The 27,490-nt window shown below is 31.4% G+C and overlaps 6 protein-coding genes across 9 annotated transcripts; 4 read left to right on the top strand and 2 right to left on the bottom strand.

Annotated features, from left to right (window-relative positions):
- The first annotated feature begins 643 nt into the window (after positions 1-643).
- On the top strand, positions 644-4,076 carry LOC145757308 (uncharacterized). The gene is made up of 6 exons (XM_082572430.1): positions 644-1,790; positions 1,850-2,001; positions 2,066-2,162; positions 2,244-2,309; positions 2,553-2,686; positions 3,104-4,076. The coding sequence occupies exons 1-6, from the start codon at positions 752-754 to the stop codon at positions 3,152-3,154; spliced, it is 1,539 nt and encodes a 512-aa protein (XP_082428556.1). The 5' UTR covers positions 644-751; the 3' UTR covers positions 3,155-4,076.
- Positions 4,077-4,510: 434 nt separating this feature from the next.
- Positions 4,511-8,116, bottom strand: LOC145759183 (uncharacterized). Its single transcript, XM_082572951.1, has 12 exons — positions 7,941-8,116; positions 7,680-7,793; positions 7,272-7,469; positions 7,073-7,171; positions 6,897-6,962; positions 6,689-6,770; positions 6,502-6,558; positions 6,285-6,428; positions 5,963-6,048; positions 5,694-5,805; positions 5,533-5,593; positions 4,511-5,305 (listed from the first exon to the last, which is right to left on the bottom strand). Exons 1-12 carry the CDS (start codon positions 7,962-7,964, stop codon positions 5,101-5,103), a joined length of 1,248 nt encoding a protein of 415 aa, XP_082429077.1. The 5' UTR covers positions 7,965-8,116; the 3' UTR covers positions 4,511-5,100.
- Positions 8,117-9,129: 1,013 nt separating this feature from the next.
- On the top strand, positions 9,130-14,414 carry LOC145756236 (uncharacterized). Of its 4 annotated transcripts, none has more exons than XM_082572354.1 (15): positions 9,130-9,431; positions 9,543-9,692; positions 10,247-10,411; positions 10,568-10,650; positions 10,844-10,926; positions 11,011-11,097; positions 11,260-11,396; positions 11,621-11,750; positions 11,984-12,339; positions 12,669-12,893; positions 12,967-13,105; positions 13,228-13,337; positions 13,530-13,688; positions 13,828-13,885; positions 14,085-14,414. In XM_082572354.1, the coding sequence occupies exons 1-15, from the start codon at positions 9,282-9,284 to the stop codon at positions 14,180-14,182; spliced, it is 2,130 nt and encodes a 709-aa protein (XP_082428480.1). In that variant the 5' UTR covers positions 9,130-9,281; the 3' UTR covers positions 14,183-14,414. The 4 variants fall into 4 exon arrangements, with proteins under 4 accessions (XP_082428480.1, XP_082428479.1, XP_082428478.1 ...); XM_082572353.1 differs by having other exon boundaries at positions 9,133-9,431; positions 11,263-11,396; positions 11,981-12,339; XM_082572352.1 differs by having other exon boundaries at positions 9,138-9,431; positions 11,981-12,339.
- A 784-nt stretch (positions 14,415-15,198) lies between these two features.
- Positions 15,199-17,151, top strand: LOC145759266 (transmembrane protein 169-like). The gene is made up of 4 exons (XM_082573051.1): positions 15,199-15,472; positions 15,691-15,843; positions 15,922-16,156; positions 16,342-17,151. Exons 1-4 carry the CDS (start codon positions 15,286-15,288, stop codon positions 16,541-16,543), a joined length of 777 nt encoding a protein of 258 aa, XP_082429177.1. The 5' UTR covers positions 15,199-15,285; the 3' UTR covers positions 16,544-17,151.
- Positions 17,118-19,543, bottom strand: LOC145763585 (uncharacterized). Its single transcript, XM_082575054.1, has 9 exons — positions 19,400-19,543; positions 19,242-19,337; positions 19,027-19,120; positions 18,852-18,919; positions 18,656-18,767; positions 18,320-18,500; positions 18,134-18,233; positions 17,810-17,982; positions 17,118-17,331 (listed from the first exon to the last, which is right to left on the bottom strand). Exons 1-9 carry the CDS (start codon positions 19,541-19,543, stop codon positions 17,118-17,120), a joined length of 1,182 nt encoding a protein of 393 aa, XP_082431180.1.
- A 2,568-nt stretch (positions 19,544-22,111) lies between these two features.
- On the top strand, positions 22,112-27,472 carry LOC145751950 (uncharacterized). The gene is made up of 5 exons (XM_082568117.1): positions 22,112-23,119; positions 23,529-23,655; positions 24,757-24,805; positions 26,171-26,361; positions 26,501-27,472. The coding sequence occupies exons 1-5, from the start codon at positions 22,208-22,210 to the stop codon at positions 26,794-26,796; spliced, it is 1,575 nt and encodes a 524-aa protein (XP_082424243.1). The 5' UTR covers positions 22,112-22,207; the 3' UTR covers positions 26,797-27,472.
- The last annotated feature ends 18 nt before the right edge of the window (positions 27,473-27,490 follow it).

Raw genomic sequence — 27,490 nt, 5'->3', positions numbered from 1 at the left:
CTTTTTTTTATCAAAGGTGGTTGGTATAAAAACAAAATTTTTACTTTAGGTAAATAATGCTGGCACAATGTATAAAATTTATTTACAGGTTATTGAAATAGTTAATTCACATTTTAGCCGCTGTCAAATAATTTTAATATTATTTGCTTTTCCGGTCCCGCAATTTGGAACCGGGTATAAATATAAAATATTTGGGTTCAATTGGTGTTTGGTTGTTCCCTGAGTTCGCGTGACATGTTTTTCTTAACTCTGCTTGCCTCAGCTAATTTAGCTAGGGCCGTTGTAATATGATTTCACAAACTGTCTAAAATAGATTTTTATTTTGCATTTTATTAGCAATTGCAACACAATTGCCTGCGTTTAATTTTATCGACTGTCCGAGCAAAGGTAAGTTGGGAAAATTGAATGTAATTTTACTATTTCCAAATTTTAAGGCTGACTGGACCTTCCAAGAGTTTTGCAAAATTATTTAAAAAAAACTAAGTTTTTTTTTTAATTAAGGTTAGAATAAATTTTATAATGTTAGTCAGTTAGTTAAATAGGCTATTAAATTTTTTAATTGTTTTTGTATTAGTATTTTTTTCAGCTTTAAAATAAAGTTGTGTAAATTTAAAATAAATCATATCAACACAATTTTAGAACATTAAGGTTTATAGGTTATGCCATTAACTTTATAGTGTTTAAAACACTTTGCAAATAGCTTTGCTAAAAAATTTGTGAACCTAACTATTAAAAAAATTAAGACTTAATTATGGAAGATGATAAGAATGAGACGGCAATGAACAAGAAGCAATGGGATCAAATAAACACTCATTTAAGACAAATGAAAAGTTGTCTCGACGATACACATTCACCACTTTCTACCTCTCCTTCCAACCAAGGGGATGGTGTCACAAACGCAATTATTCCACGATCCCATCAACCGCACAATCCACATTACCGCTGGAGCGAGGGTGATTTAACGAAAAATGATCGACCAAAAATTGTCAACCCTCCACAATCCGCCCCTGTTTTGTCAGAAGGATATGAGCTAAAATGGACTGCCCCTAATTCCCCCTCAACAAGAGCTAAGATTTTAAAACAACCAGGTAACAACATGGCTTGGACACATGATGATCATACGCAACATCTTAATGCTCAAAATATATTCGTAAATGGAGAGCCACATGCATCTACTTCAACACCTCCTATTCATCACCAGATTTCTAATCATCAATTCATAAAATCGAAATCCGCTTCATCTGTATTTCATTCTCAAGCTTTACCAGAGAATAATCAAGCTCTTGGCAAGCCGGACGTGTTTTCGGACACAAATGAGATTACAAGAAGACATTTGTATAACAATAGAAATACGCCGGGTTATAATTCTGGCAGTAATTCTCCCCAAGTTCTCAGGCAAATTTCCTCCCCCTTACTTTACCATGCAGACCCTGTTAAAGCTCTTCCTTATGTACAGTTTTCTTCACCAGGATCTTCCAATTCAACCAACATACAAAGACAAACTGTTGCGCAATATAAAATGTCTCCTTCCACTCGAAGAAAATCTGCACCTGTTTCCGACCATCTAGGGTACAATGTAGCAAACCAACCAAGGCGAGCAATATCTCAGGCAGGTGTTGTAGGTCCAGCAAATATGTTGCCTGGGTATGGTCCACAAGATATATTTAAACCGATAGTAATTCCAGAGGCAGAGCCCTTATCAAATGTAGATGACATTGCAAACTTACTGCCCGGAATTAATCTTGGAAGCGATATTGATTCCAATACAGAAGATGAAGAATACACTGCAGGTAAAATGTCTAGAAATACCTAAATGCTGTTTACATATGTTAAATATTTTATTTTTTAGCATTACTTCAGCATCAAACTGATAGAATGAATCGTCTTCGGGACGAGTTCTCAAAAAAGCAAGCAAACCTGGCTAAACTAGTAAAGCAAGTTCAAATTCTTGAGAGCCATGTTATGCAACGAAATCAGACTAACCCATTGCCTCTTTCATCAGTAAGTTTAACATGAAAATAAGCAGAATTTAAGTTAACAATAAAACATTTTTATTTTTTTACAGTTGCAAGTTGATGTAAGTAAACTAAGAGATATAAATCGAAGACTTGAAATTGATTGTAATTGTATGTACAAGGAAGTCGATCTTTTCAGCAGAGATGGTAACATGATTGTAAATTTTAAATTAACCTGTACATTATATTGTTCTTCACTAAGGTTAAATATATATTTTTATAAACTAGGTGACAGAACTAGAGAAAACTTCTATTCGCGATATGATCGTAAAACTGTCCACAAACCCAAAAAAGGTAATTTAAATATATGTGCTACCTTTATGGCTAAGGCATTTTTTATAGTAGGTAAATTTGCTGTGGCTTTGTAAGAAAATATTTTATAATTAAGCAAACTTTAATAGTATGAATAGCTGTCATTCTACAAACAGTGTTGTTTGTTGAAAGGGGCGGCAGTGAATATTATTGTATTTTGAAAATATTGTTTTGTTTTTTTGTGGAAAAAGCGATCAAATTACAAAAACATTATTTTATTTTTAGCTCCTGGGCGATCATTTCCTACTGGTCCCCTTCCCTCTCCTCCTATTCCTCCTCCCCAAGAGAAAGATGACGAGCCAAAGTGGAGGTGTAGTCATTGCACTTTTGATAACCATGCAGCTCTTAATAAATGCGAAGTAAGTAAAAAATAGTTTTATTATACATAAAAGTTATTGTATTTAGTTGGTTTTAGTTTTAAATACTTAAAGTCTACCTGGGGGGATGCAAAATAAAATGTCAACATCATGTCAACTAGCAAGAGTTTATAATTTATTTTGACAGATTCTAATTCTAGTTTGTAACTAATTTTGAGTTTTTATTCAAGTACTGTTTACATCACCTTTGTATGGCACCTTGTGACCTTATATTTAACTGTAGTTTAAATTTTATTTTTGCGAAGATTTTATTTTCAAGTTTTTTTATATAAAAAATTTACATTTGATGGCAAGCTTTGGTTATATTATATATAAAGGTATTAATTTTATCAATGAGTTGTAGTTTGAATATACAGTACATATACTAACTAGTATGTTAAATATGTAATTTTTATTTAGATTTGCGAATTTCCAAGGGAAGTTTCCTCAAGTAGAGCAAGAAACTCGTAAAATTAAAAATACTCAATATATACGTAAATGAACAACACTTAAAACATTAAGTGTTTTATTACACTTCTATTATTCTATTGCCAAATCGCTTTTAATTTGTTTTAGATTATGTATGTTATGATAAACAACTTTATAATCAAAGATTGACAATAACTTATTGTTAATTAGTCATTGATCAAGGTACTTTTACTTTAGTTTTACTCCAATACCAATCAAGTATTAATTTTACCATAAGGATATCATTGTTAGATTTTTAAAGAGTTGTTATATTGTAAAACAAAGTTTCTTATTGTTGCCAAACTTATTTTATTGCTTTTTGTAATCAAGTGCCTTTCTTCGTTTAGCCATGTTTTAATTGCAAAAGAGTAAGTCACTTGTCATAAGGGAATTGGAATTTAACTTTTAAACAAACACATGAGCTGAATTGGATTAAGTTGGTGGTAAAAATATGAAGTTAAATTTGATGCAAGTTTAATAACTAAGTCAAAAATATAATTTACCTAAAATGTTTAAATAAAAATAAATAATGCATTAGCCTTAACTATAATATAAAAAAGATTTATTTATTTTTTTTTACATTCCCCAAAAAGTTTCACTGAATGTGTGCTAACTTACAACCCACGGTAGCACAGTTTTTCTTTTAAAAATTAAAAAAAAATCTTCTTATAAAACAAAAATGTTTTCTTTTTGTTTTCAAATGTGCAATAACTTTTGTTTTATGAGAAAAGATTTGTAAGTCGGAAAGGACTTTAGAGGTGCTTATTTTCATTCTGATAGTTTCTTATCAATTTTTTTTGATTATATTACAATTTGCACCAGCAACAAAATTTGTTAGTATTGAAAAAATGGGCGTAAAATATTATGGTTTTCTTTATTCTTAATAGTGCTCAGAATTGTTTGACTGATTTCCATTAATAAAAGTTGTTGGAGTTAAAAGTGATGTTGGTTTGTTATTAGTAAAATTAAACTTCTTGCAATGTTGCTTTTTTGTTTCAATTTAAAAAATTTTACCAAGGAAAAACAGCAAACTTTTTAAACCTCACTGTTTGAATGTTATTGTTAAGAATAGTTTATATATTACCCCCGTCATAATTTGGTGGTTTATAATATAATGTAAAACTAAATTGTAACTTATCACAAATTAAATTTTTTTAGTTCTAACTTTGTTGCCTGCCTTTTTTTACCCTTAGTTACTTAAGTTTACCCTTTATTACAACCTATCATATTAATTTTGGTAAAACCAATTAAGACATATTATGCAAAAAAAACAATTTTTTTTAGTTTTAGCAATGAGATAAGCACAAGTCATTAAAAACATAATTCAATAAGAAAAATACATAATAAAGTAAGATGTACAGCACATTAAAATAAAAAAATGGCACTTCTGTATCATGAATTAATTTTACTAACTTCTGTTATAACAAAGAAGTACTATAATTGTTTTATTTATTGCATATTGATAAGCACCAAACTGGTTAAGATCAACTATGGTGCGCAAAAAAAAAAATTTAATCAGATTGAAGTTTTAATTTTTTTGAAACACAAACTAATTTGTTTTCTTATATTGTGTTGTATGTGCACAAAATGTAAAAAAAGTTGCCATTTAAACCAAAAAGCACCAAATATTGGTTATAAAAAGCAAGTAGTTCAATAAACAAATATTCACATGTTATAGAAATGATTACAAAAATATTTTACAACTGCTCAAAGCTATCAAATTAAGAAATAATGGCACCACAGTAATACATTTGTGTAATGGAATTATGCTTATAGAAAAAATAAAAATTTTTATTAGTTTTCTCTACTTGGCATGCAAACATTCAATGAAAGTAAAATACTGCAAAAGTGCAATGTATATTAAAATAAAAAATAACTGAAAGTTCACCTCAAAATCTTAAAATTTATATAATATCGGTAAACGATTTTAAAATTTAAAAAGTCTTTTGTCAGGTGCCACTCTGTAGCATTTCTAATTTCTTTCTCCACAAACTCGCTTCTTGCTCTTTTATTAAAAGTTTTTCACGATAGTGTTCGACATCGGAGTTTGCAGCTTCTAACTGTCTCTGAAGTTGGTCCTTCGTACTAATTCCTAATTCTTCGTCACGATAATCAAATGTAGAGGTGTCAAATGTGGTATCTGTATCTGGTACTCTAAAACATTAAGAATAAAGTTAAATTTAAATCATTTTATTTTTGGAGCATGAATCATTTCTTTAAACTTATCAGGTAAAAATTATATATAAGTTCCACAATATTTCAAAAATTTAAATAATAAGTTACACAATATTACAAATCGGCATATAAAATACCTTGTACAGAAATATTCATCTTATTACTTATTTATAGTCAAAATAAAGTTGCTGACTTGTCAGAATTACCTTTGTAAAGAAGATGCTATTGCTCTTTTCTTTGCAGGTGGACTTCGTAAATGTTTTGTTCCTAAAAATATTTATAAAAAATATTTGGATATATATTATTATAATATAATAGCAATTATATCTTTTTATTTAAATATATTGTTTTATTTAAATATACTTACCATTTATTATACTGCGCTGAGGTGAAATCAGTAATGTTAAAGGTTGATTTACTATACTAGGTGAACTAGTTGGTGTGGTGAACATTTGATTTGCAAGAGTGATCGAAAGAAGCTAAAAAAAGTTAAAACAAATTAATTTATGAAAGCCAATTAAATTCTTTTTTACAATATTAAAGTAATTCTTAGAATGTTGCAACTACAAAATTAAAAACTATTAAGTTGGGTTCTTTTAAATTAAATAAAGGAAATAAAATAATGAAGTCATTTACTTTATGATCACTGCTATCTGAAGTAGATGAAGATGTAGAGGGAATTTCTGTTTGTTGTTTTTCTTCTTCTTTAGCTACTTGTTCTTCTACAAAAATAAAAACAAAAATGTTGGGTGATAAATTCAGTGCAAAAAAACTTATATTCAAATATTTTGTTCATTGTTCAAACAAACTGTTCTTGTTTGACATTTATTTTGGTTCTAATTTATATCTAATGTTTAAGCCATGCCTATGTTTACACAAAACAGTATTTGAGGAGAAAGGGTAACTCATAAGGTAATTACCAAACCACATTGTGTAATAATTATATTTAGTGAATTACCTTGGTCATGTAGAGTTGACCAAGTTTGTAATGCAAGCTTTCCGGCCTCGGTAAGTGTAACAACATTTGCACCTTCCAAAAGTAATTGAGAATTGCTCGCCATATTTTGATTTAAAAGCTCGTTGGCCAACCAAGGAAGGGGATCTGATAAAAGAACAAAAAGATTTTTAACCCCCTAAATTGCACAATTTCTTTAAATTAAAAACTAATTTCTTACCTGAATTAAAACCAGATAGTGAGGCAAGGGAGGCTAACACTGAATTTGCACCGGAATCTGCAAATTATATAAAAGGCTACCATTTAAAGTATTAATTAATGACTAATAATTGCTATTGGTTCAAAGTCAACTCATAACTAAATTAATCAGTGTGTTGACCTTGTATAAATTTGTTGTTGTAACTTACCTGTATGTGAGGTTGTTTGTATGCTGGTACCTTCTGTGTCATTTATGTCATGATTAAATATTGAGGTTCGGTTTTGTGCTCCCTTAAACAAAAATAAAATTTTATAAAATAAATTCTTATTTGGTTTAACATTTGGTTGTTTAAAAATTTAGGTTACTAAATTTTTTAACTTATTTACAACAGAAATTAAATTTAATTGTATTGGTACCTTAAGAAAAATAACAATGTGAAAATCACATGCATCTTCAGCAATATCTAATGGTGTCTTGTCAAACTAGAAAATAAATAATGCTATTACTAAAATGACGGTAACTATGTAGAATTATTTCCATTTTAAGTTAAGAATTAAACAAAGGTAAATAAAAAAATTTTTATTTAAAATACTTTGCTTTGTATATCAAGGATTGCATTATTTTCCACCAATAGTTTTACAACAAGAAAGTGTTTTTCTGTAACAGCCCAATGCAGCGGAGTCATTTTAAGCTGTTGTAAGAAAAATACAAAATTCAAAACTAAGTTTAAGTTGATAAAACTTGTTGACACTTAGGTAAATATTAAATTTCAGATAATTTAAATATCTTACCATATCTTGGGCATTGATATCCACCCCAACTTTTAACAAGATGTTCACAATATCATGGTGCCCCTTTTGAGCTGCTAAATGCAAGGGAGTTTTATCAATTTTTGTTCTTCCGTCAAATGCAACACCAGCTCTGATAAGAATTTGGGCAGTGCTGCAGTGGCCATTCATACAAGCAAGATGTAAGGAAGAGATACCCAGCTATATGAAACAAAACATAGGTGAGGTTATGAATAAAAACTGTGTGATGTACTTTTAGTCTTGCTTAATCTGGCACATTAGGCAAAATATTAAGCAAGCCTCTGCTGTGTACTTAATGTGTTAAACAAAATAAAACAGTTTATATATGTTCAATTTCAACAATAATATAATAAAGGTTATTATGGACTTGCTCAAGTCTGCAAGTCTTACCCAATTTGATGTAAATGGAGCACCCTGTGTCAATAACACTCGAACATGATCATCTTTTCCCAATCTTGCTGCTTCCAAAAGTTGTTTTCCCAGAGCAGGGAGATTGACAACATTCTATAGCAAAGAAAATTGTTAAAGTTATGTGTTAGGTAAAATTCAGTAAATAAATATGTTATTCAGTTATTTTGCTAATACCTCACAGGCATAAGTACTTTAAATTATTGATCCATGAATAAGGTTTATCTAAAATATATTACTTACTTCTAAAAAAGATGCCTTCGACATTTTAGAGAACTAAAAAAGAGAAGCCTTTAACTTTAAGCTTATGCTTAAAAAGATTATTACTTAATAAAGATAATATTTTACATTGGATTGTTTACATCAACTAGTAATCTAAATTGAAAAGCACAATAAACAAATCTCATTTCTTATGTAAAACCATATACAAACAGATAGAGATAAGGAGACAAATGAAACTTGTACAATTTGTATGTACGCAAACCCTGTTATTATGCTTAGAAGGGTTGTAACTTACAAATTTATAATTTTTTATACATAGGTTTTCGATAGGCTTACAATTTAGAATATTGTTAGTATATATTTTTAATTTTTTATTAATAAATTACGTAAAATAAAGCGCATAAACACAAATCGAAAAAGTCACAAAGTTGTGGCATTAAAAATAAAAATATTGCGGTAACAACCCTTATTTTTCAAGGAGACACTTTTGTTCGAAATTGAGGGGACGCGGAATTTGAGGGAATGGAAAATGAAGGAACGGAAATTGAAGGAACGGAAAATGAAGGAACCGGAAAATGAAGGAACGGAAAATGAAGGAACCGGAAAATGAAGGAACGGAAAATGAAGGAACCGGAAAATGAAGGAACGGAAATTGAAGGAAAGTGAAAAAAGGAGAGGCGGAATCTTAAAAAAATAAAACGCGGAAATTTCGGTGACTAATTATTTGTATTTAAGTCAATATTATTTTAGAAATAAACGGGCATTTTATAGAAGAGGGTTAGGGTATGCTGGGGTAATAAAAATTAACTTATTATCGCTTATCAGTTCTCGAATAAATGACAGTAAACCTAAATAAACAGTCAACGGTATTTCCGCGTTTTATTTTTTTAGGATTCCGCTACTCCTTTTTTCACTTTCCTTCATTTTCCGTTCCTTCATTTTCCGGTTCCTTCATTTTCCGTTTCTTCATTTTCCGGTTCCTTCATTTTCCGTTCCTTCATTTTCCGGTTCCTTCATTTTCCGTTCCTTCATTTTCCGTTCCTTCAATTTCCATTCCCTCATTTTCAGTCGACCCGAAATTGAGAGAACGTGCGCGTCGTGCTATCGACGTTATCGGCCAAAGAAAGCGAAACGTACTGCTAATCTTTTAAATACCAATGTGTAACTATAGTAGTTGTACTAACTGTCTATAATATGTATGTCAATCTGTGTAAGCAATATGTCTATTTGGAATTGGGGCGTCCTGTTATTTAATATAAAGTCTGAAAGTCGAATTATTAGATTATAGATAGTAAACCACCAGACCAATGCTTTTTTTTAATAAAGGTCTAAATTTTAATTAACAAAAATATTAATTTGGGTATGTCTCCTGCTGTTGACAAAGTCAATAAAAAGGTTGAAATTGTAGAAAAAACAAACCAAGCCATGGATTACACACAAATTGCTGTTAACCCACTTCAACATGTATTGACGATGGTTGAAAAGAAGGTTCGAAATCTCGACAAAAGAAAGGTAAAATTAAATCTTTTTTAACAGTTTTTAGGCTTTATGTGTTTTTTTTTTAAAATACATATAAATTTAAACCACAATCATACTAAAACAAATATAAATATTATTTTAAAGGCAAAATTGGATGGTTATCGAAAAATCACATCTCAGGGAGGAACTTTGGATCGAGATCAAACTACAGCGGTGAATAAGTACGATGAGGTATCAGGAAGTTTGGAGTTTGCCAAGGAGTTGTACAAGTCGATAGGCAACCTTCAAACTGAGGTAAAAATATGATTTACAATTACACTTTTAAAAATGGTTAATGTAATCGGAACCCAGTGCTTTTAATTACGGTCCTACTAATTACTACACAGGACTGCAAAGAACAATACAGGGCCGCACAGGCCATACAGGCAGACAGGACAATAAATTTACCACACAAGATAAATAATGAAATTTGGAAGTCGTGTGGATTGTTTTTTTTTGTATTAGGGCAACCAGCGGGATTTTCTAACAGAGGGTTAGGGCAGGGTTTGATAAAAGTGTCTTTATGTCGATATTTGGTGTTTATCAAATGACAGTAGAAACATTCAACATGTCCTGTGTAGTACTGTGTTGTAAATAGTCATTCCTGTGTGGTCCTGTGTGGTAATTAGTTGGACTCCTTTAATTATGTGTAATTCTATTACAGATGTTTTTTATTTATTTAGATTTTTGTTTTATAAGCATTTTTATAAATTCTGTTAATTCTAACTTTGAATCCTAACTTCTATTTTTCACTTAAAAAAGGTTATTTTAAATATTAAAATTAAATTGATGACATGGTAAATTTTAAGGTTGGAAAAGCTCAACGTAAAATTCAAAGACAGGATGAAGAAGACAAATTGGAAAACCAGCATCAACAATTCGAGTTTGTGGCCAAGTGTCAATTTGTATTCAAGCTTTTCTTTGAAAACAAATCAATTTCTGAGGATTTTATTAACGGCACCAATAATGCAGTGGTAAGCATTGTTATCTTTTTATCAATTTAATCTTTGGTATATGGACTAAGATTAGCTACTTCGATTAAGCATAAATTTGTTTTGTTAAAAATATTTATGTCACTGTACATATAAAAGTTAGAATTGTAATCGATTTTATTTTTTTATTTAAAATAGGTCATTGCTCAAGAAGAATTGGAAGATATTCTTAAATTTTACGAAAACTTTATTGGTGGAGTTAAACATGATGTTAGCATAAAGTAAGTACTTTTAAGTTTCAATACAAAACAAATTACAAACTAAGGGTTACACATTTATTGCAAATGGCTGGGATAAATCATTTACATATATTATATTAAAATTGATAATAAAAAATATTTTAAGTTTGCCAACAAATATAAGTTATTGTTTTTTTCCTTTTTTGTTTACATTTATAGTTTTTTGTTAATCTAGTGTATTTGAGAAAGCTCTGTCAGCAGCAGAACATTTGGAGTTTTTGTACGAAGGAAGTGAGACGGAAGTATGTGGAACAACTTGTAAGTTTGTTTACATAAAAAAGAAAAAAAATACTACATTACTTACTTTGTTCATGTTTACAAATTTGTAATATGTTTTGACAGATAAAAATTTGCGTGCGACTCTGGACAAGCTTTTGTCCTGTGACTACTTCACCAATTTACCGGAACTGATCCAAGAAATGGAATTGGGTAAAATTATGTTGAAAATTGACTAAAAATGATTTGAAAAAATTTGAAAAATGTTGAGAACTTTTTTAATTTGTTGTAAAGACTTTAGAAAGTTGGAACAAAACGAGTTTTTTTTATCTTTTTACTTAAAATTAGCAAAAAAAATTTTTTTGTAACGTAAAGTAGATGAAGAGGATGAGAATCAAGAAGAAGGAGATGAAGAAAATGAAGAGGATGTTGAAGATGAATCAGAAGAGGAAAGCAAAGAGGAAGATAAGGGAAAAGATGAAACCGATGCTCAGCCAATTCCACCAACTGAAGTAAAATCTCCACTTTATAAATTGAATAGAGTAACTGCTGCAATATTTAAAAAAATCTAATTACGATTTAATTTTTCTTACATTTACAAACAAGCCATTAAAATACAATTAGCTTTTCAGATTCCAAAAAAGTTTAAATTATGTTAACAAATTAAAAATCTTGAACGTTGTTAATATGAAAGAGTAAAGCCATTTTTTAGTAAACAAATTTAAAATAATTTTAGGATCCTGCACCTGCTGTATCTGAATCTCCAGTTGTTGAATCACCACCTGCGAAACAAACCGTAGAAGATGTACTTGCTGATGTGCAGGGAGAATACAATTTTCTTCAAGATTCGATGCTAGATTTTTCTGGTAATTTATTAAATAAAAAATCTTTTTTTGTTATGTTTATTGTTTATCTATCTATACACAATGGGGTCTAGTGGACACTATTCACTATATATACTACATAAATATGCTATTTGTGGTGCCAGAAAAATTATCACGAGCAAACATTGGTTAAGAGTTGCGACCACAACATGACAAGTAAAATGCCAACTGTAAGACAGACTTTTTTAGTGATACAATTTTATATATTTTAGCAGGTGACCCTGCAAGACCGAATGGAGCAATGAAAACATTACCTAACAATGAAGCCCAGGATTTACACTACAACCCTAATTTACCACCCTCTAATATCGGAATGGAAAACTTGCACGGCTATTCCGACAACGCAGAGCTGTTAACACATAACGAACCTCATGAAAATAATCACAACACTGTTTCCAATACATTTTACTCAAAGCGAGCAACTGAAAATGAAATGGGCATTCCAACGACCAGCAATAATATAGAACACTTACGAAATGACGCACCACAATTTAAGGAGAATGAAGCCAGTGCAGCAATGCTTAAAACTTCTCATTTGCAATCGTACCAAAATTTTGACAGAACTGGCCAGGTATTATTTTGTCTTTAAATGGGTGACCTAAATTTTAAGTGATAAATGTTGATTTAGTAAAATTTTTTGTGTGCTTAGAATATAGATAAAAAAGAAAATGTAATAATAAATATATATTTAAGTACAAAAAGCACTTGTCTAATATAATATGATAATATTTTTGCTTAAAAAATTCTAAAAGTATTATTGTTGAATCATCTTAGGTTTATGTCATCTAGATGACACACTTTATCTTAGTTCAAGCAAAAAAAAATAAATAACTTTGTTTTAATGGTTGTTTTAATTTTTTTTTATTGCATAACAAGTTTTGTTTTTTTGATAATATACAGATTAAACCACCGTACTCCTCCCCATTCAACACTGGCGATGATTATCTTCAAACTTTTCAGCGCAACCCAGTTATGTTGGATCACGTTGCTTCCCCACTTAACCCAATGATGCCCCCTTCCACCCATCCCAGTATTGACCCACCTACCACCCACATACCTTTACCTAACGAGGAAAATTCTGGATATCAGGCTTACAATTCGGAAACTATGGATGAGAAAGTAAGGGTGTGTGTTTTTAAAAAACTGTTAAAATTTCTTGCTCTTTTTGTGTATTTTTTTAAATGACAATTTTTTTTAGCCAATGAATGCAAAAGAAACTAACCATCCCCAACATTTCAATGAGGAGAAAATGATGTCGATGAAAATACAAAAACCAAATGAAAACATCGCAACTGCTTTTAAGAATGAGGATGCGGGAAAAGTGACCCAAAATAAAGGTAAATTAAAATTAGAAAAAATTGTCAGAATAATATTTTTTAATTTTTTGTTATGTGTGTAGTTTTGTTGCATAATCTCTTTAAAAGTAAGTATACTTAGGACATTATTTTTGTTTTTTTAGGTCACTCTGATAGCTTGGACATGAGAGAGAAAGATGTGAGAGATCAGAGAAACAATCGACCAAACAATCATCCAGGAATGGGATCTTATCGAGGAAATGATCGTCAATCTGTAATTTTTTAACTGATTTAATAAATTTTAGTCCATACATAAACACACAATTTTCTGAGATTTTTCTAAAAAAAATTAAAACTGTTTTAAAAATGTTATTATTAATTTTAACATTCAAATTTTTATATTTTTATTCTTTAACAATACTTTTGTTGCTTTTCTTTTAATGGCTTTTGCTACAAATTAATTTAGAACAATGGAATGAATCGTCCAAGGGGAAATTATAGACCCAACAATCAAAATCGTAACTTTGGTGGTCACTTTGATAGCATGGGTCACCCTAAAAACTATGGACCGCAATCCAACTATCAGCAAAGTCAACAGTACGCCTATCAAAACAATCGCTCTCAGGTAAATTAGTTTAAATTTTTTTAAAAAAAATTTTAATTCGCATAAAAGAATAACCAAAACAATGTTGTTTAAAAAAAGAGCTATACGGTTTGGTAATTTATTAAACAAGAGTGTGACGAATAATTGCTTAATTTTTTAGGACAACCAGATGTATGGAAATATGCCGAGAAGAGGTGGAAATGGCAGACCAAATAGAGGTAAGTTTCAAATACAAAATGTGCATCTAACTTTTTTAAGCAAAAGTAATAAATTTTTTTAAAAAGAGTAGAACAGTATACACAAAGCTACTAAGTGCTTTTCACAAAATTGTGATTAAATAATAAATTTTCACCCAAAAAAGTAGTGTATCAAATTATCTACTATTTATAAAAGACATTTTATTTTTTTGTGCGATAGGCTATCCACCACGTGGTGCCATGAACAGAGGAATGGGAAACAATCCAATGAATCGACCTCGAAATATGAAAACTCTTAAACCCGAACAGCCTGCTTGATTTAACCATTCTTACCTTTATTCTCTTTTTAACGACCGAGTTCAATTTACTTATGTTTAGTTTTTCAAGTTTTTGCAGTGCTACGATATGGTATTTAGGTCCTTATTTATAACTGTCTGTGCTGCATTTTGCCAACTATTATCTTCCTTTTTGTACTCGAAACAAAATTCCATTCATTTTTCAAATGTTGCTAATTTTGATATGCTGTGACTAGTGATAAACCAAGCTGGAAAATTTATGTTATTTTGTGTTTTTTTAATTTTTAAAAGTAGAGCTTGTATTTTGAGGGACCCTGGATTACGTGATAACTGGGTATTCGCCTATATGTAACTTGTAAACGAACACACAAGTTCCTTAAATCTCTTTAGACTAAGAACAATTTAAATTTTTATATAAGAAGAAAATGATAAAGGGTGTGTAAATGTAGTTTTGTTAAATTTAAATGTGAGTATTTCTAACAGCAGCTTGCCTAAAAGCATTTAATTTTTTTATAAACTTTAATTCTTGACGGAAAGGTCGATATTATAGATTATAATTGCCTGATATTTAAGCTGCTTAATAACTGCTAGCCAAGCAAAAGTTTGTGTCGTTTATATAGCAGAAGTTTATGTTGTTTTGAGGTACTATTGAAATTTTTGGATATTATAGATTATATTTTCCTGATATTCAAGCTGCTGAATAAGTGCTGGCCCAGCATAAGTTCATGTTTTTTATATCGCCTTATTCAAAGGCGCTACAGTATGAAAGCAGTAGGGATCGAACCCACGACCTCATATGTTCTGATCACCACGCCACGCTGCCGGTATTCAATTAAATCCCGTAATAAAAGTTACAATTGTCTTTTGAATAACAAACGTTTTACAACAAACTTGTCATAAAATTGTAATCCTAATGGCTTTAACTCAAAACTGAACTAATTATGTAAACTTTTTAAAAAGATTCTATTAGCCACAAGTACACAAATAAGTTACACACTCTACTCTTATACTCCACTACAACCAACAATACTACAGAGCTACCACCCACGCAAGTAGTCTGGCTGTCTCGTTTAAAACAAAGGTATTTAAATAAGGTTGTGATTTTTCAGTAAATGCTAAGCAAAAATGACGCAAATTGACCATGAAAATACGATAAACACAATGAATTCAACCGGCAGCCCCGAAAACAGTGCAAATGTTTATTCAACGAACGAAGGACAGTGGACAGATTGGACGAGTACTTGGCGCAAAGCTGGTTCTGGTACAAATAGACCAACTCGCCATGTTACCATGACTGGCACCATTACACGAGGTAAAACAATTAATAAAAAATGTTCTTTGTCATATGAACAATCTAACAATAACGTTTATCAACTAAAATAAAATGTTTTTGTATTTTTTATTACTTTGTTTATTATTATTTTGTTTAAAGATGACCAATATAGCTAACAAAAATCTGTTGTTAATTTAAATAATAAAAATAAGCAAAACTGTTTTTTCTTAATTTGATTTATACCTCTATTTTAACAGGGAAAAAAAGAGGTCAATCTGCTGATGTAGAATTAGATCTCACAGATCGAGAACTGATGCAGATGACAATGTCCCGGGAGCATTTAAATCCTGCATCACCATCATCAACCATGTCATTGCCACAAAATAACCAGACATGTGGTTTAAATGCAGGTATTTACTTTAAATAAATGCTAAGTTTTTTTTTCTATCTTTTGTGATATTTTAACTTATCATATTTTTGTTATGTAGGTCCTCACATTACATTACTCAGCATTATCAGTTTCCCATTTATTTTAATCGGTTCATTTTTTATTTCTTTCTATTTCGGAATTTTGACCTGGCAAAATATTTTCAATTATTATTATGATGAGAAAAGTATATTTCATCGGATTTCGATATGTCCTTTACTTGTATTATCATTGCCCTTACTTGTTGTATTTTGTAATATACCTGTTGCTGTATATGCTGCTTTTATTCAACTAAGGTATGTAGAAATGTTCTTGATTTTTAAATCTGTATAACTTAGTTTTAAGCCATTTAATACACAAGAGTTGAAACAAAAAATAGGGTAACTTATCCTGCCTTTATTTTTTTTTTGTAAATTTTTTTTAAAAGTATTATTTTAAATGTTAGTTGCCTAAAATTTTTAGATTTGATATTTTTTTTTAGTTGGTCATTCGAAGACTGGAGAATTGAAGTTGGTAGTTTTGAAAAAGGATTTTATGGATGGTTATGTAGTGCGTTGGGGTTAGAAATGTGTTCTCCCTACACTGTTGTTACTCTGGCAGAAACAGAAAATCATGCATTTGAATCACCAAACTTGCCAAGAATGGAGAATGAGAACAACACCACAACCAATTTTAATCACTGAGCGTAAAAGCACAGAATGTAAGTTCTACTTTTTTATTTAAATTTTTAATAATTGTCGATTCATATAATTCTGCAGAGTGTTATTACTAAGGCTTGAATTTGTACATTTTTTTTACTTTTGTATTATAATTATTGATGTTGCAATCATTAACGTTTCTGATGTTACTTAAATAAGCATATAATAGTGTTAATTACAGGCCCTTTGGCTATTTTAAATGGCTAGAGGATACGTACTTTTGTTTACTCCCCAAAACGTAGCAATTATTTTGTACTGAAAGTTCTTATTAATGTAAATACCTTCTTGTTGATACCACTAATACATTATGATACAATATCTATACTGCTATATGTGTTTTTCATTTTTTTAATATAAATATTATGTCAGTATAAAAAATGATATTTAGTGTTGGTGATATCTTTAAATGTCCAATCATTATTGCTTTACTGTAAATATATAAAAATCTTTTTTTTTAATCTTGAACAAAAGTCTTTAGATTTTTGTATTCCAAGTATGCCTGTATGATTTTACCACATTGCTATATAGTTTTACCATTACGTTTACCCATGCGTGTATCTTATTTTAACGTTTGTGGTTGAAATAAAATACGAACCTTAAACACGTTGGCCGTGATGGCGTTATATTTCTCGAAGCTGATGTGTGGGTGATTGGTGACGTCATATCCAGCTTCTTCGCACATTTTCTCCAAAGTCTCGACGTAACTGTCAGTCAGTCTCAAATATCTGCAGTTTAGCATTTCCCAGGCTTTTTCGGGGCCAAAAAGCTCTGGTCTGAAAAGTTTAAAAACTTTATTAAAAAATTTAATATAATTTAAAGATTTCTTTTCTGCGTTGTTTGACGAATAGTTCTTGCCTCAGATTATTCGAAATACAAGCAAATTAAATAAATTTTGAAAATAGGAGAATTGTAGCACAATCTGATAATAGACAACACACTAAAATTGCTTAACTTATATACATAAGATTAAAAGTTATTCTATTTTAAAATTTTGATCAGTAAAAATAAATATACAAAAAATAACAAAATCTAAGATTTCGAACTATAACTAGCTCGTTGCTTTTGATAACACAAATCCAACGGCAAGTAAGTACAGATAAGGCAATTTTAATAAATAGAAAAGCACAACGTCCGAAGAAAGAAATTTTGGGCTGTGTCTAACTAAGTTCCGTGACCTTTTATCTTAGCTTATACTGTATATATAAAAATACTTTCATCGAGGATAAATTAATATTAGATATCTGAACCTACTCCAAAGCTAGTTCTTTCCGCATTCTGCAATTATGATCCATTATTTCTTTAAGTGTCTTTGTAGATGCTTGTTTTCTTCCACCCGGCCTTACTGCTTTAAGTCGTGTGTTCATTGCTCTGGTATGAGACAGACGTCGCCATCTTTGCATTTCGTCCTTTAGTCCGGTTGAGTGCTGAATAGCAAGAACAGTTTATTTAGAAATAAAACAAAATGTCACATAAAGAATAAAAACTGCTACTTGAAGCTGTAATGTACAATTAAGTTAACTTATTTATTCTCATATTTATCAAATCTGTGTGTGTTTTACTAATGAGATAACTCACGTTTAACGAGTTTCTTTTTAAAATATTATTGAAGCTCGCGGCATTGTGAGAAAACCCCTTAGATGATCTTCGGTTCATTGTGCCCATAAGATCGACATTACTAAAAACATCATTAACAAATTTGTCAAACAAATTTTAGTTAAAAAAAATCTATTAATTTTTTTTTTAATTTAAAAACAAAATTACTAATAATCAAGGGGAGAGAAGTTCTTTTGAGTTTTAAATTCTTCCGATCTCGGAGTGGTAATAGAGTCTTCTGCTGATCCTCTTGAACTACTTACAGCACGTGGCGAATCGGGGTGGATATCTTCGGAGCTTCCTTTTAAGCCCCGCGGTGAGTCAGCACTTACTGGCTTTTTAATCAGGTCTAAAAATTTAAACTTATTTAAAGAGTATATTGTGCTTGAACATATAACTTTAACAATATTAAAAAAAAACTAAAAACAATTTAAAACCAGCTTATTTTTCACACCAGATCGATTTTTATTAATAAGTTGTATATTAAAATGTGTTACTCTTTACCTTTTGGGCTTAAATCGCCGCTGAGCATTTCTTGATTATTAGCACTCTGTTGGTCAAAATGAACTTTCCTTCTTAAGCCTTGCTTCGATGGGGAATCGCTCATTGACCTTTCCTAAGCATTTAAAATTAATAAATATAATTTATTATTTGCTATTAAGTTTCCAGAAAAAAATTATTTGTGGGAAATTGGTGTTACCTCTAAATTCTTGGAAGTTTTTATGTTGAAATTTGACTTTAAAGATGACAGCGATTTTGCTTTTGCATCTGTAAAGTAAAAAGTAAATCAAATTTGATATAGGGTTCCGGAATTATTTAATAAAGCATTTTTAGTATTAAATTACAATAAAATTAAAATTAATTTTATATTCAACCAATAAACTTGTCTTGCAATAATTCTTCTTTAATTTTGTCAAAGTTAAAATGAGTTAAAGAAGCTCTAGCCCTCTTTTCAAGTTTTTCTGTAGCCTAAAATGCAAAGCTTTTGTCAAAATATTTAAGTTTTTAGGTTTGGCCTTTTCAAGAGTTTATTTTAGCTTTATTATTTTCCCCTTTCTTGCTAAAAATTTTGCCTAAATATTTCTTTCACCTTCGTAAGTCTGTTTTTTCTGTTTTGGATTATAATTTCTTCTTTTGCTCGGAAGGCATTGTCGCATTTCTTTTCGTTTTCAATCCCCTTGTTTATCTAATGCAGTAAGCAAACGATAAAAATGTAGCAAAATTTGGTAATAAAATACATGTACCTACCACCCGCAAATCTTTTTTGACTTTTTGATTTTGAACGCTCAGTAAGTTGGCCGTAAAAATATTTCTTTCTTCTGGGTTTAAACCCGACCACGATAAGGACCTTGGCCTCATACTTCTTAAACGAATACTGTCTACATGCTCCATTTTTTTAGGACTATTTTGTTGTTGTTTTTAGTTGCAATAAACTTTATTTTACTATTTTGTATTTTAGATTGTCACGTCATAGCTCAGTTTATCTTGGGTCGGACATGAATTTTTTATGAATAAAAATACGACATATTTATAAATAGAACTTCTAAACATTGTTTTTAGACTTCTTAAGTTTATAATTGATCTTTTATAATTAAAATTATTACAACTCAGCAAACAAAACGTTGTTATTTTAAACATAACCTGCGGAAAGCTAAAAATAGAGACAAAGGCCTGTGATACCTAACAAAGGCTATCTAATTGACAACAGGTGTTTTCAAGTCGATCGGTATGTGGCGCTTTCGAGTTTAACTTTCACAACAATCTATCGTGTTGTTTTCTTCGTGTGTGTGATTCCCTGCTTCAAAACGAGAGAGAAACGTTCGACAACTACACGTGCGTCGTGCGTGACCCGTATGTACGACGGTTGAGTACCCCCTTGTAACTATCTACTTAGGGTACAGAAAAGTACTTAAGCAATTAATGTCCAGTATGCCGTTAGATTGCAAAGACAGGCGACTTACGCAGGTAAACGTGTAGAGGGGGGAAACTGGCACGGCATTTGGCACAAATATAGAAGTACCGAGTTAGTTTTAGCGCTAATTGTCCAACAGCTGTACCACTTAACAGCAGCATGGTATTGCAGTTTACCGCACATATAAATAAACGCTCAGAAAAATACTCGTACTTTTATTTTTTAAGTTGCTGTACGTAACGAATAAGGTTTTGATTTATGATAAAGAAGGATTTTTGGTTATTGTATAAGGACAAAGGAATGCGACAGTTGTTTAATAGTAACTTTTTTAGTCCCAAGCGGCGAAGCTAGCCGGGCGCGTTTGTATGTAGTTACATATTTGAAAGATATACATATTTAAAAACCCAACCGTCAATTTAAAAAAGTTATAAAAACATAGTAAGCTAAATAGAGAACAGGTCAAGGTCAAACGGTGTGAATGATGGCTGCGCGAAAATTTTTAAAACCTAATGGTGCGGGCCCCAAAAGAAAATTCGATTTAAAAATTTTTAGGGTAAGTCAATAATTAGCAAAGACTAAATGTACATAACATTATCATGTTTTACATAACTTACAAAACTAAAATAGTTTGTCAATTCTATACCCATACAGAACGAGCTTCGGTATCGGTTCTGCTTAATGATCTTTGAAGAATATGATACTAGTAAACTGAATTCATTGTTGTGTTTAAAATACGTTGACTCACACACAAGGTTTAGTTCATTTTAGTTAAAAAGTAGTTCAATAATTTCAACTAACTTTTTTCCAGTTTACTCCTTTGAAATATCGACTGTAATTTAAGATTTCCTGCTTCGGGCTGCGTGTGGAATAAGCTCACCACGCTCATCGTTTCCTATATTAATAAAGTACCTTCATCTTAATTATATCAAAACTTTATAGGTCACATTAATGTTAACTGCCAGCTTATTACTACATTTACATTCTATGTCAAACATTAAATGAAATACTTAAAAAATCAAGTTAATGCGCTACTTATTTAAAATTTCAACGTTTTAAGCAAAATAATTAACTAAAATCAATGTAGAAAGCATTCTATATGTCGATAACTGTAATCCCGAAAGGCTTTCGCGTTTGTTTTTGAAGGGAGTTTACTATCACAAACTTTCCACTTTATTAAAAAATGTTATTACTGTACATGTCAGGATTTATTTGAAGATCAGATAAATATACTTGGTAAAATAAAGTCGTAAAATCTAGGTCTTTGTATAGCGCATATAATTAACGTTCTAAAATGTGTACTTCTTTATTTTATGAAGCGTTAAAATTGTAAAACAAAAACGCACGTACAACAAACATTTGGCAGTAAGACGGGTTATTAAAATCTAACGAATGTGCTAAAACAACGCCGAGTAGAAAATATGTAAAGTCAATACGAATCAACGCAATGTAACCTTTAATCAAATAATTGCTTGCCTCGGTCCTAATCTTAATCAGCGTTCGCTACATTTTATTTGAGCAGAGAAGGCGCGCTGTACAGCATGGCCATACACCTTTTCATTCAGTTCAAGGACGCTTGTGTTTAGTATAGAAGTTCTTTTTTACTAGTAGGTTGTTCACAGAATAAGATTAGGAAACTATAAACAGCTTTTTAAGTCTTTAATTTGACAGCTTTTTGCATTTTTAATGTCGCTCTTAGTTTATTTGTTGATTATTATAGAGACAAATATTTTCTTTATAACTTATTTTAAAAATTGATGAATATTTATCAATTAACTTTCCAAGAGCTTTTTATTGTTTATACAGAGATTGTTTGATTTTTCCCTTATGGCTTTACGGGTATTAAAATTATTGAACTTGTTCATTAATAATTTACGTCGTATATTAAGAGCAATTTCATATATTTATTAATGTGTCTGTTTGTCAGGCAGGTTTTGGTTTACTATTTTAAACATCGTATAGATAAAGAGCTTTGAAATCGATATATTTCTAAATATATTTTAAATAAAATAGAATTTTTTGGTTAAGTTTAAATCTTTTGTGTTAGCAGAAACTAGCAACTGAAGTTAAATTTGATTATGCAATAATAAAAAGTGATAAGAGCCTTATCATTAAGGTGTACTTTGTGGCAGTTCTTTCAGGCTCTCATGAGTTCATCTTTGGTTATTGAGCCAACTGCGAGTCTTGAAGTAAAACGAGATCAATCTAAAGTTTCGGTAAACTCTAATAAATCCAGCCCTGATTCGAAAGAATCTGTAGAGGTCTTGACCAACATAACATCGACGCACAATCACCGGGCAGTCCCCGCGGCGGTCATTGTGGAGAGTATTGCTAGAAAACGCAAGTCAAGTCCGTTATCAGAACAACCTCTAGCGCACGACTACCAGAACGGTATCCTGGAAACCGCTTCAGCCAACAAACTTGCTCGCGTGGTTGCAAATTCCGGAATTGGTTTAGTAAACCAAGGCTTGGTGACTTCTTTAGGCGCTCACCCAGCAGCCCATCTTCAAAACGCGGCAACGCCTGCACTTGGGGGTCTTTTGGTTGCTAGGTTGCCTTCTCAAATAGCTCAACCTTCTTCCATCACGCAAAACGGAAGTACTCAGTTACTTCAACAGGCTGCGTTGTCAAACCATTTAATACGAGGAGGAGCATCGACTATTGGTCCACAAATTTTGCCTGCGGCCCAAACGAACTTGTTAACTGTTCAGCAACAGCAGCAACAACAACAATTGCAAGCAGCTCAGCAAGCAGCAACACCTCTTATTTTAGCTAATCCAACACCAGCAGCAGTGCCCGGTGCAGTTCAACAGACCGAGCAGCAAAGTCTACAAGTTCAAGCAGCAGCTGCAGCTCATACCATTATTAACAGTGCCGGAAAACCAACGACTATGTCTATTCAACAAAAAGATACAACATACACGAAGATCTTTGTTGGTGGATTACCATATCATACCACAGACGATTCCTTACGCGATTACTTTACGATATTTGGCGAAATAGAAGAGGCAGTTGTGATAACAGATAGACAATCAGGAAAATCTCGTGGATATGGATTTGTAAGTATTTTAAAAATTAAATAATGCTTTAAAATAGTTGCCATATTTTAAATAATGTAATATTTTTAATATTATATTACATACCGAGTGAAAATAATGTTTGTGCCTTGTTTGTGTAACTACACGATTTCTTTTAGTAATAGATTAACTAATATATTCAGGACGTACTAACACCATTTGTGTACTTTTAAAACATTTTCTAAAACAAACAAATCTTAAGTATATCGTTGGCCCTTCGTAAAACTGTGCGTTATCAAAGTTCAACTAGTTTCAATTTTAAAGCTAAAATGTAAATATTTGTCAAAACTAGTTGCATATTAATTAAAAACGTTTATTATTGCCTAGTTTTCAACCCTTTTAAATTGGAATTTGGATAACGTTTAGTAACATATGTTCTTTGAATTTCAAGGTTACTATGACCGACAAGGCGTCGGCTGAAAGTGCCTGCAAAGATCCGAATCCAGTTATCGACGGACGTAAAGCTAACGTTAATTTGGCTTATATCGGGGCCAAGCCAAGAGTAATGCAAACAACAGGTAGGCAGAAGTTTGTATTTGCCTTTCGTTAATGAGTTATTAAATTATAGTTATACATACGCGAGAAATAGGCTTCGTACTATTAAGTAAAGCGTTAATACGATATCTAATGTGGGAACTTGACGAGGCTAAATGTGCGTAGAAAAAACAGGCTATGCAGCTGTTGTAAGGTTAAATATCTTTAAAACTTCTTCCATATCATGTGAATTGTCTCGCGGGATTAGGTAAATATTTTAAAGTATCCTTATGGAAGTCCATCGTAATGGAAATACAAACCTATTTGTTTTAAAACCGAAATTCGTGTAATAATTTTAAACAAACGAACCAACAAACTGTTTTCCCACAACTGTTGTGTAACGCATTCTTGTTGTACCCAAGGCCTGAATACAGTAGACATCCTTCCAGTTTATTATAAGCCTCGTTTTTTTTGAAAGCACTTTATGTCGAAAGTAATTGTTTTCGACAAAGATACTTCACTTACATGAAATTCGATCGTGTAACATCAATAGCTCGAAGGAAATTGATAAGTAAGATTTCATTGTTTATTGCGATTTTCTTTAATTACAATAGCGATTGTGCCGAGCCAGTAACTACCAAAAGAATGGCCTAATACTTCACTTTTGTTCAGCAAAATGTCGGTGTGGGCGTGAAGTAAAGCAGTTACCAACAGCAGGCAGGAAAAACCAGTTAAAAACTACGCACTGTGTCTCGCTTGTTAACTGCCAGTGCTAAATGAATTGACTGGTTTAGGGTTACCGCAATTTCTTTGTGAAATCAGTGCAGCCGTTTTTTCGGGTTGCTTCGTTTTGTTTCGCACATTGTTTTCGTTTAGATCGAAATGGACCGAGTTTTGAGTTACCTTTCAACGACAGTGTCTTTTCTTTATCGCATTGTTAAACCCTTACGCCGTGAATAAGTTTCCTTTGTGTTAAGTTAAGCCAAACTGGTACAATGTCTACTCATCTCTAAACAGTCGGCCCGGAATAACGAATACACTGAACACAATGTCGAAATGGCAAATTAGTAACTCTACTTGAATTGTTGTTTTTGTGTATTTTTATAATAAATAAAAACTGTTTCAATAATTTCTTTCATTTTTAGTTGGCTACCGACCTTTACCCCAAGCCTACTTGCCTACAAACCAATACAGGTAAATATTACAGGTTTAATGTTTAATGAAAAAATAAGACTTTTAAATAGGTATACTTTGAAAAGCACTTCTAGTGGAATGTAATAAAATATATATTTACTGTTTCGTGTTATTCGTTATGGTTGTTAATGCAACAAAGTATCGCAGTACAACCATCCCTGGGGGTTACTTTCTATTTTGACTACGTCCTTAATGCTCTTAATGACTGATTTATTGCAACAACGTGTCGTAAAATATAAGAATGTACTCTGTAATTCACCGAATAATTTAAAAACATAAATGACCAACTATTTAAATGTTATACATTTACAACTTGGCATATATGCCTACAGATGTAGCATACTATCTTCAGTAGTTGTGCCTTAATTGATGTTGGCTGTTCCCAAAGGGCAGGTAAGATAGGTTTGATGTGGCTTTCTGCTGCCGTTTTCCGAATTGTCGTGAAATGAAATTCTAAGTTTCATGTTTTAAATTCTGGAACTGACCAGATTTGTTAGTAGCACCTGGATAATTTTGTTATCATTCTTGGTTTTCGAATTATTTTTTAAAGGGTGCGTCATCACTTAAAATATAGCAGTTTTGTTGCATTTTAAACAAGACTTTAATTTAATCTGTACGTCGTTTAATGGGGGTTCTGTTGAGTGAGAATTTATTTTTGTAGGTAATTTTTAGTCACCTATTTTCCAGTGATTGAAATTTTCACTTCACGTTGTAATTTGTGATGTTTTTGTTTTAATATTCATATTTTTCACAACCGTTTCGTAATTCCGAGACATTTTCAACGACATGTAAAAGTATTTGTATGTGAAGTAACTAAGTGTGTGTTAGTTTTAAATGCAGTGGGGTAGGCTAAGTGTGATAGAGTAACATGCAATTTACTTGATTTTTCAACTGCATGTGTCATTTTGATTTAGCAAATTTTTATATGTCGTTGAAATCAGTCTCGAATTGGTTGTGCATGAAAAAGTAAGTTACCTAATTAGAATAGTCATTAATTTGTTTCTTGATTAATCGTTCTGTGAAATTCTAATTATTTTTTAAATTGTTTCAGGGTCATTTTGTTTAAAAAAGTATTTTGTGAATGTTTTAACATGATTTACAAGTTAGTTTTTAAATTGTCAAGGTGGTTTTAATTATTTTTAACTCGTATTTCATTGTTATAGTATACACATTGTTATTTCTGTAACCTGGTTGCTTTTTGTGACCTCAAATTACCTGGTGGTTTTCAATTTAATTTGCCCTTTTCAGTTTAAAGCACGAACTTTTTATTTTTATATTTGTAAAATTTTTACGTAGGTTTATTTCCTGTAAAATTCCGATATATGATTTCCATATTAATTAATTAAAAATATGTTTTGTTTTTAGTGGTGTCCCAGCAGTTTACGCTCAATACCCACAGCACGCAGCAGCGTATGTGACTCATAATGGAGTTTTGATTCCAGCTCACGCTGCGCCACAGCCAACTTCTCCCTTTATTGACTACGCTGGAGCAGCCTACGTAGCTCAACTGTCCGGAGCTGCGTATGCAACGGATGTAGCGGCGACAGCTGGAAGCGGTAAGTGATTAGAAATTTGATATTGATATATTACTGTTTTAATAGGTTAATTTATTATATTGCTGTGTAATTGTCCTTCAGTTAGGATTTACTATGGTTGTGGCTATGGTCTTGAAATACTAAACTATTAAAATTCTAGCCTCGTTTGGATCGGCTCAGCTACATCACCAAGCGGCGGGACTTGCCGCAACTTCGATGCCGGCAGGAGCAACTCAGCTTATCGCCGCCACCCCTACCCAGGGTGGTGTCACTGCAGGGGGTTACCAGGCTTTTGCTGGGTATCACCCGACTGCTGCCAGCGTAGCAGCCGCCTATGCTGCAGCGGCTGCCAATAATCCATTACATCAACCTCCCCCGCTTGCCAGTACACCAACACCTGTAACTTATGCTCATCTGACCGCTCAGTTGCAACAACAAGCCGCCGAGCGTTATTGAAAAAATAAATCCGATGGGCTTGCCATCTCCGTTAATTAACTTTTAGTTATTTTGAAAGCAGCAGCCGCAAATTTAAACGTAGACATAACCGAAGGGTTTTACTGTGAATATATTCTTACGATCCGCTAATAAATATGCAGAAAAATCGAATACTTTTGCTTGTCGATAAAAAACATTTTTGGTTTAAGAGTGTTTGGCTTATGTTTAAAAACAAATATTATTTACAGTTTTGTACCCTTTTTTATAAAGCTTATTAACAAATTTTGTGTTATTATTTATAAAAATCGTATTAATTCTTAAATAATTAATTATCTTTTGTAATTTTTCCTTATAAACTGTACGAGCCTGACATACTGTTAACGTGATATACTTTTTTTCATTAAATTAAACCTACCTGTATAAAGGCATTTTTACCTATACGTCTAGGCAAAACATATTTTGCCTTATTTACATTTTTTAATTATTTGCTCTTGCAATAAGATGCAAGGTGCCATTTCTCAAATATTTATTCTTTATAACTTCAGCCAAAAGGGAAAATTCATTTGGTTGATGAAGTTAAAACTATTTTAAAGTAGCCATCTTTCTTTTTTCGTCGCTGGACTCTTGAACTAATCTTTGTTAAAACATGGCCTGTACTTATTGATGATTTAGCGATAGATATAATAAAGAAAATAAATCGTCAAAAAAAAACTTG

This window comes from Corella eumyota, chromosome 1, assembly GCF_963082875.1.
Source record: "Corella eumyota chromosome 1, kaCorEumy4.1, whole genome shotgun sequence".
NCBI classification, from domain to species: domain Eukaryota; kingdom Metazoa; phylum Chordata; class Ascidiacea; order Phlebobranchia; family Corellidae; genus Corella; species Corella eumyota.
The sequence above is the reverse complement of the archived record's forward strand: the minus strand, read 5'-3'. Positions and strand labels throughout refer to the sequence as shown.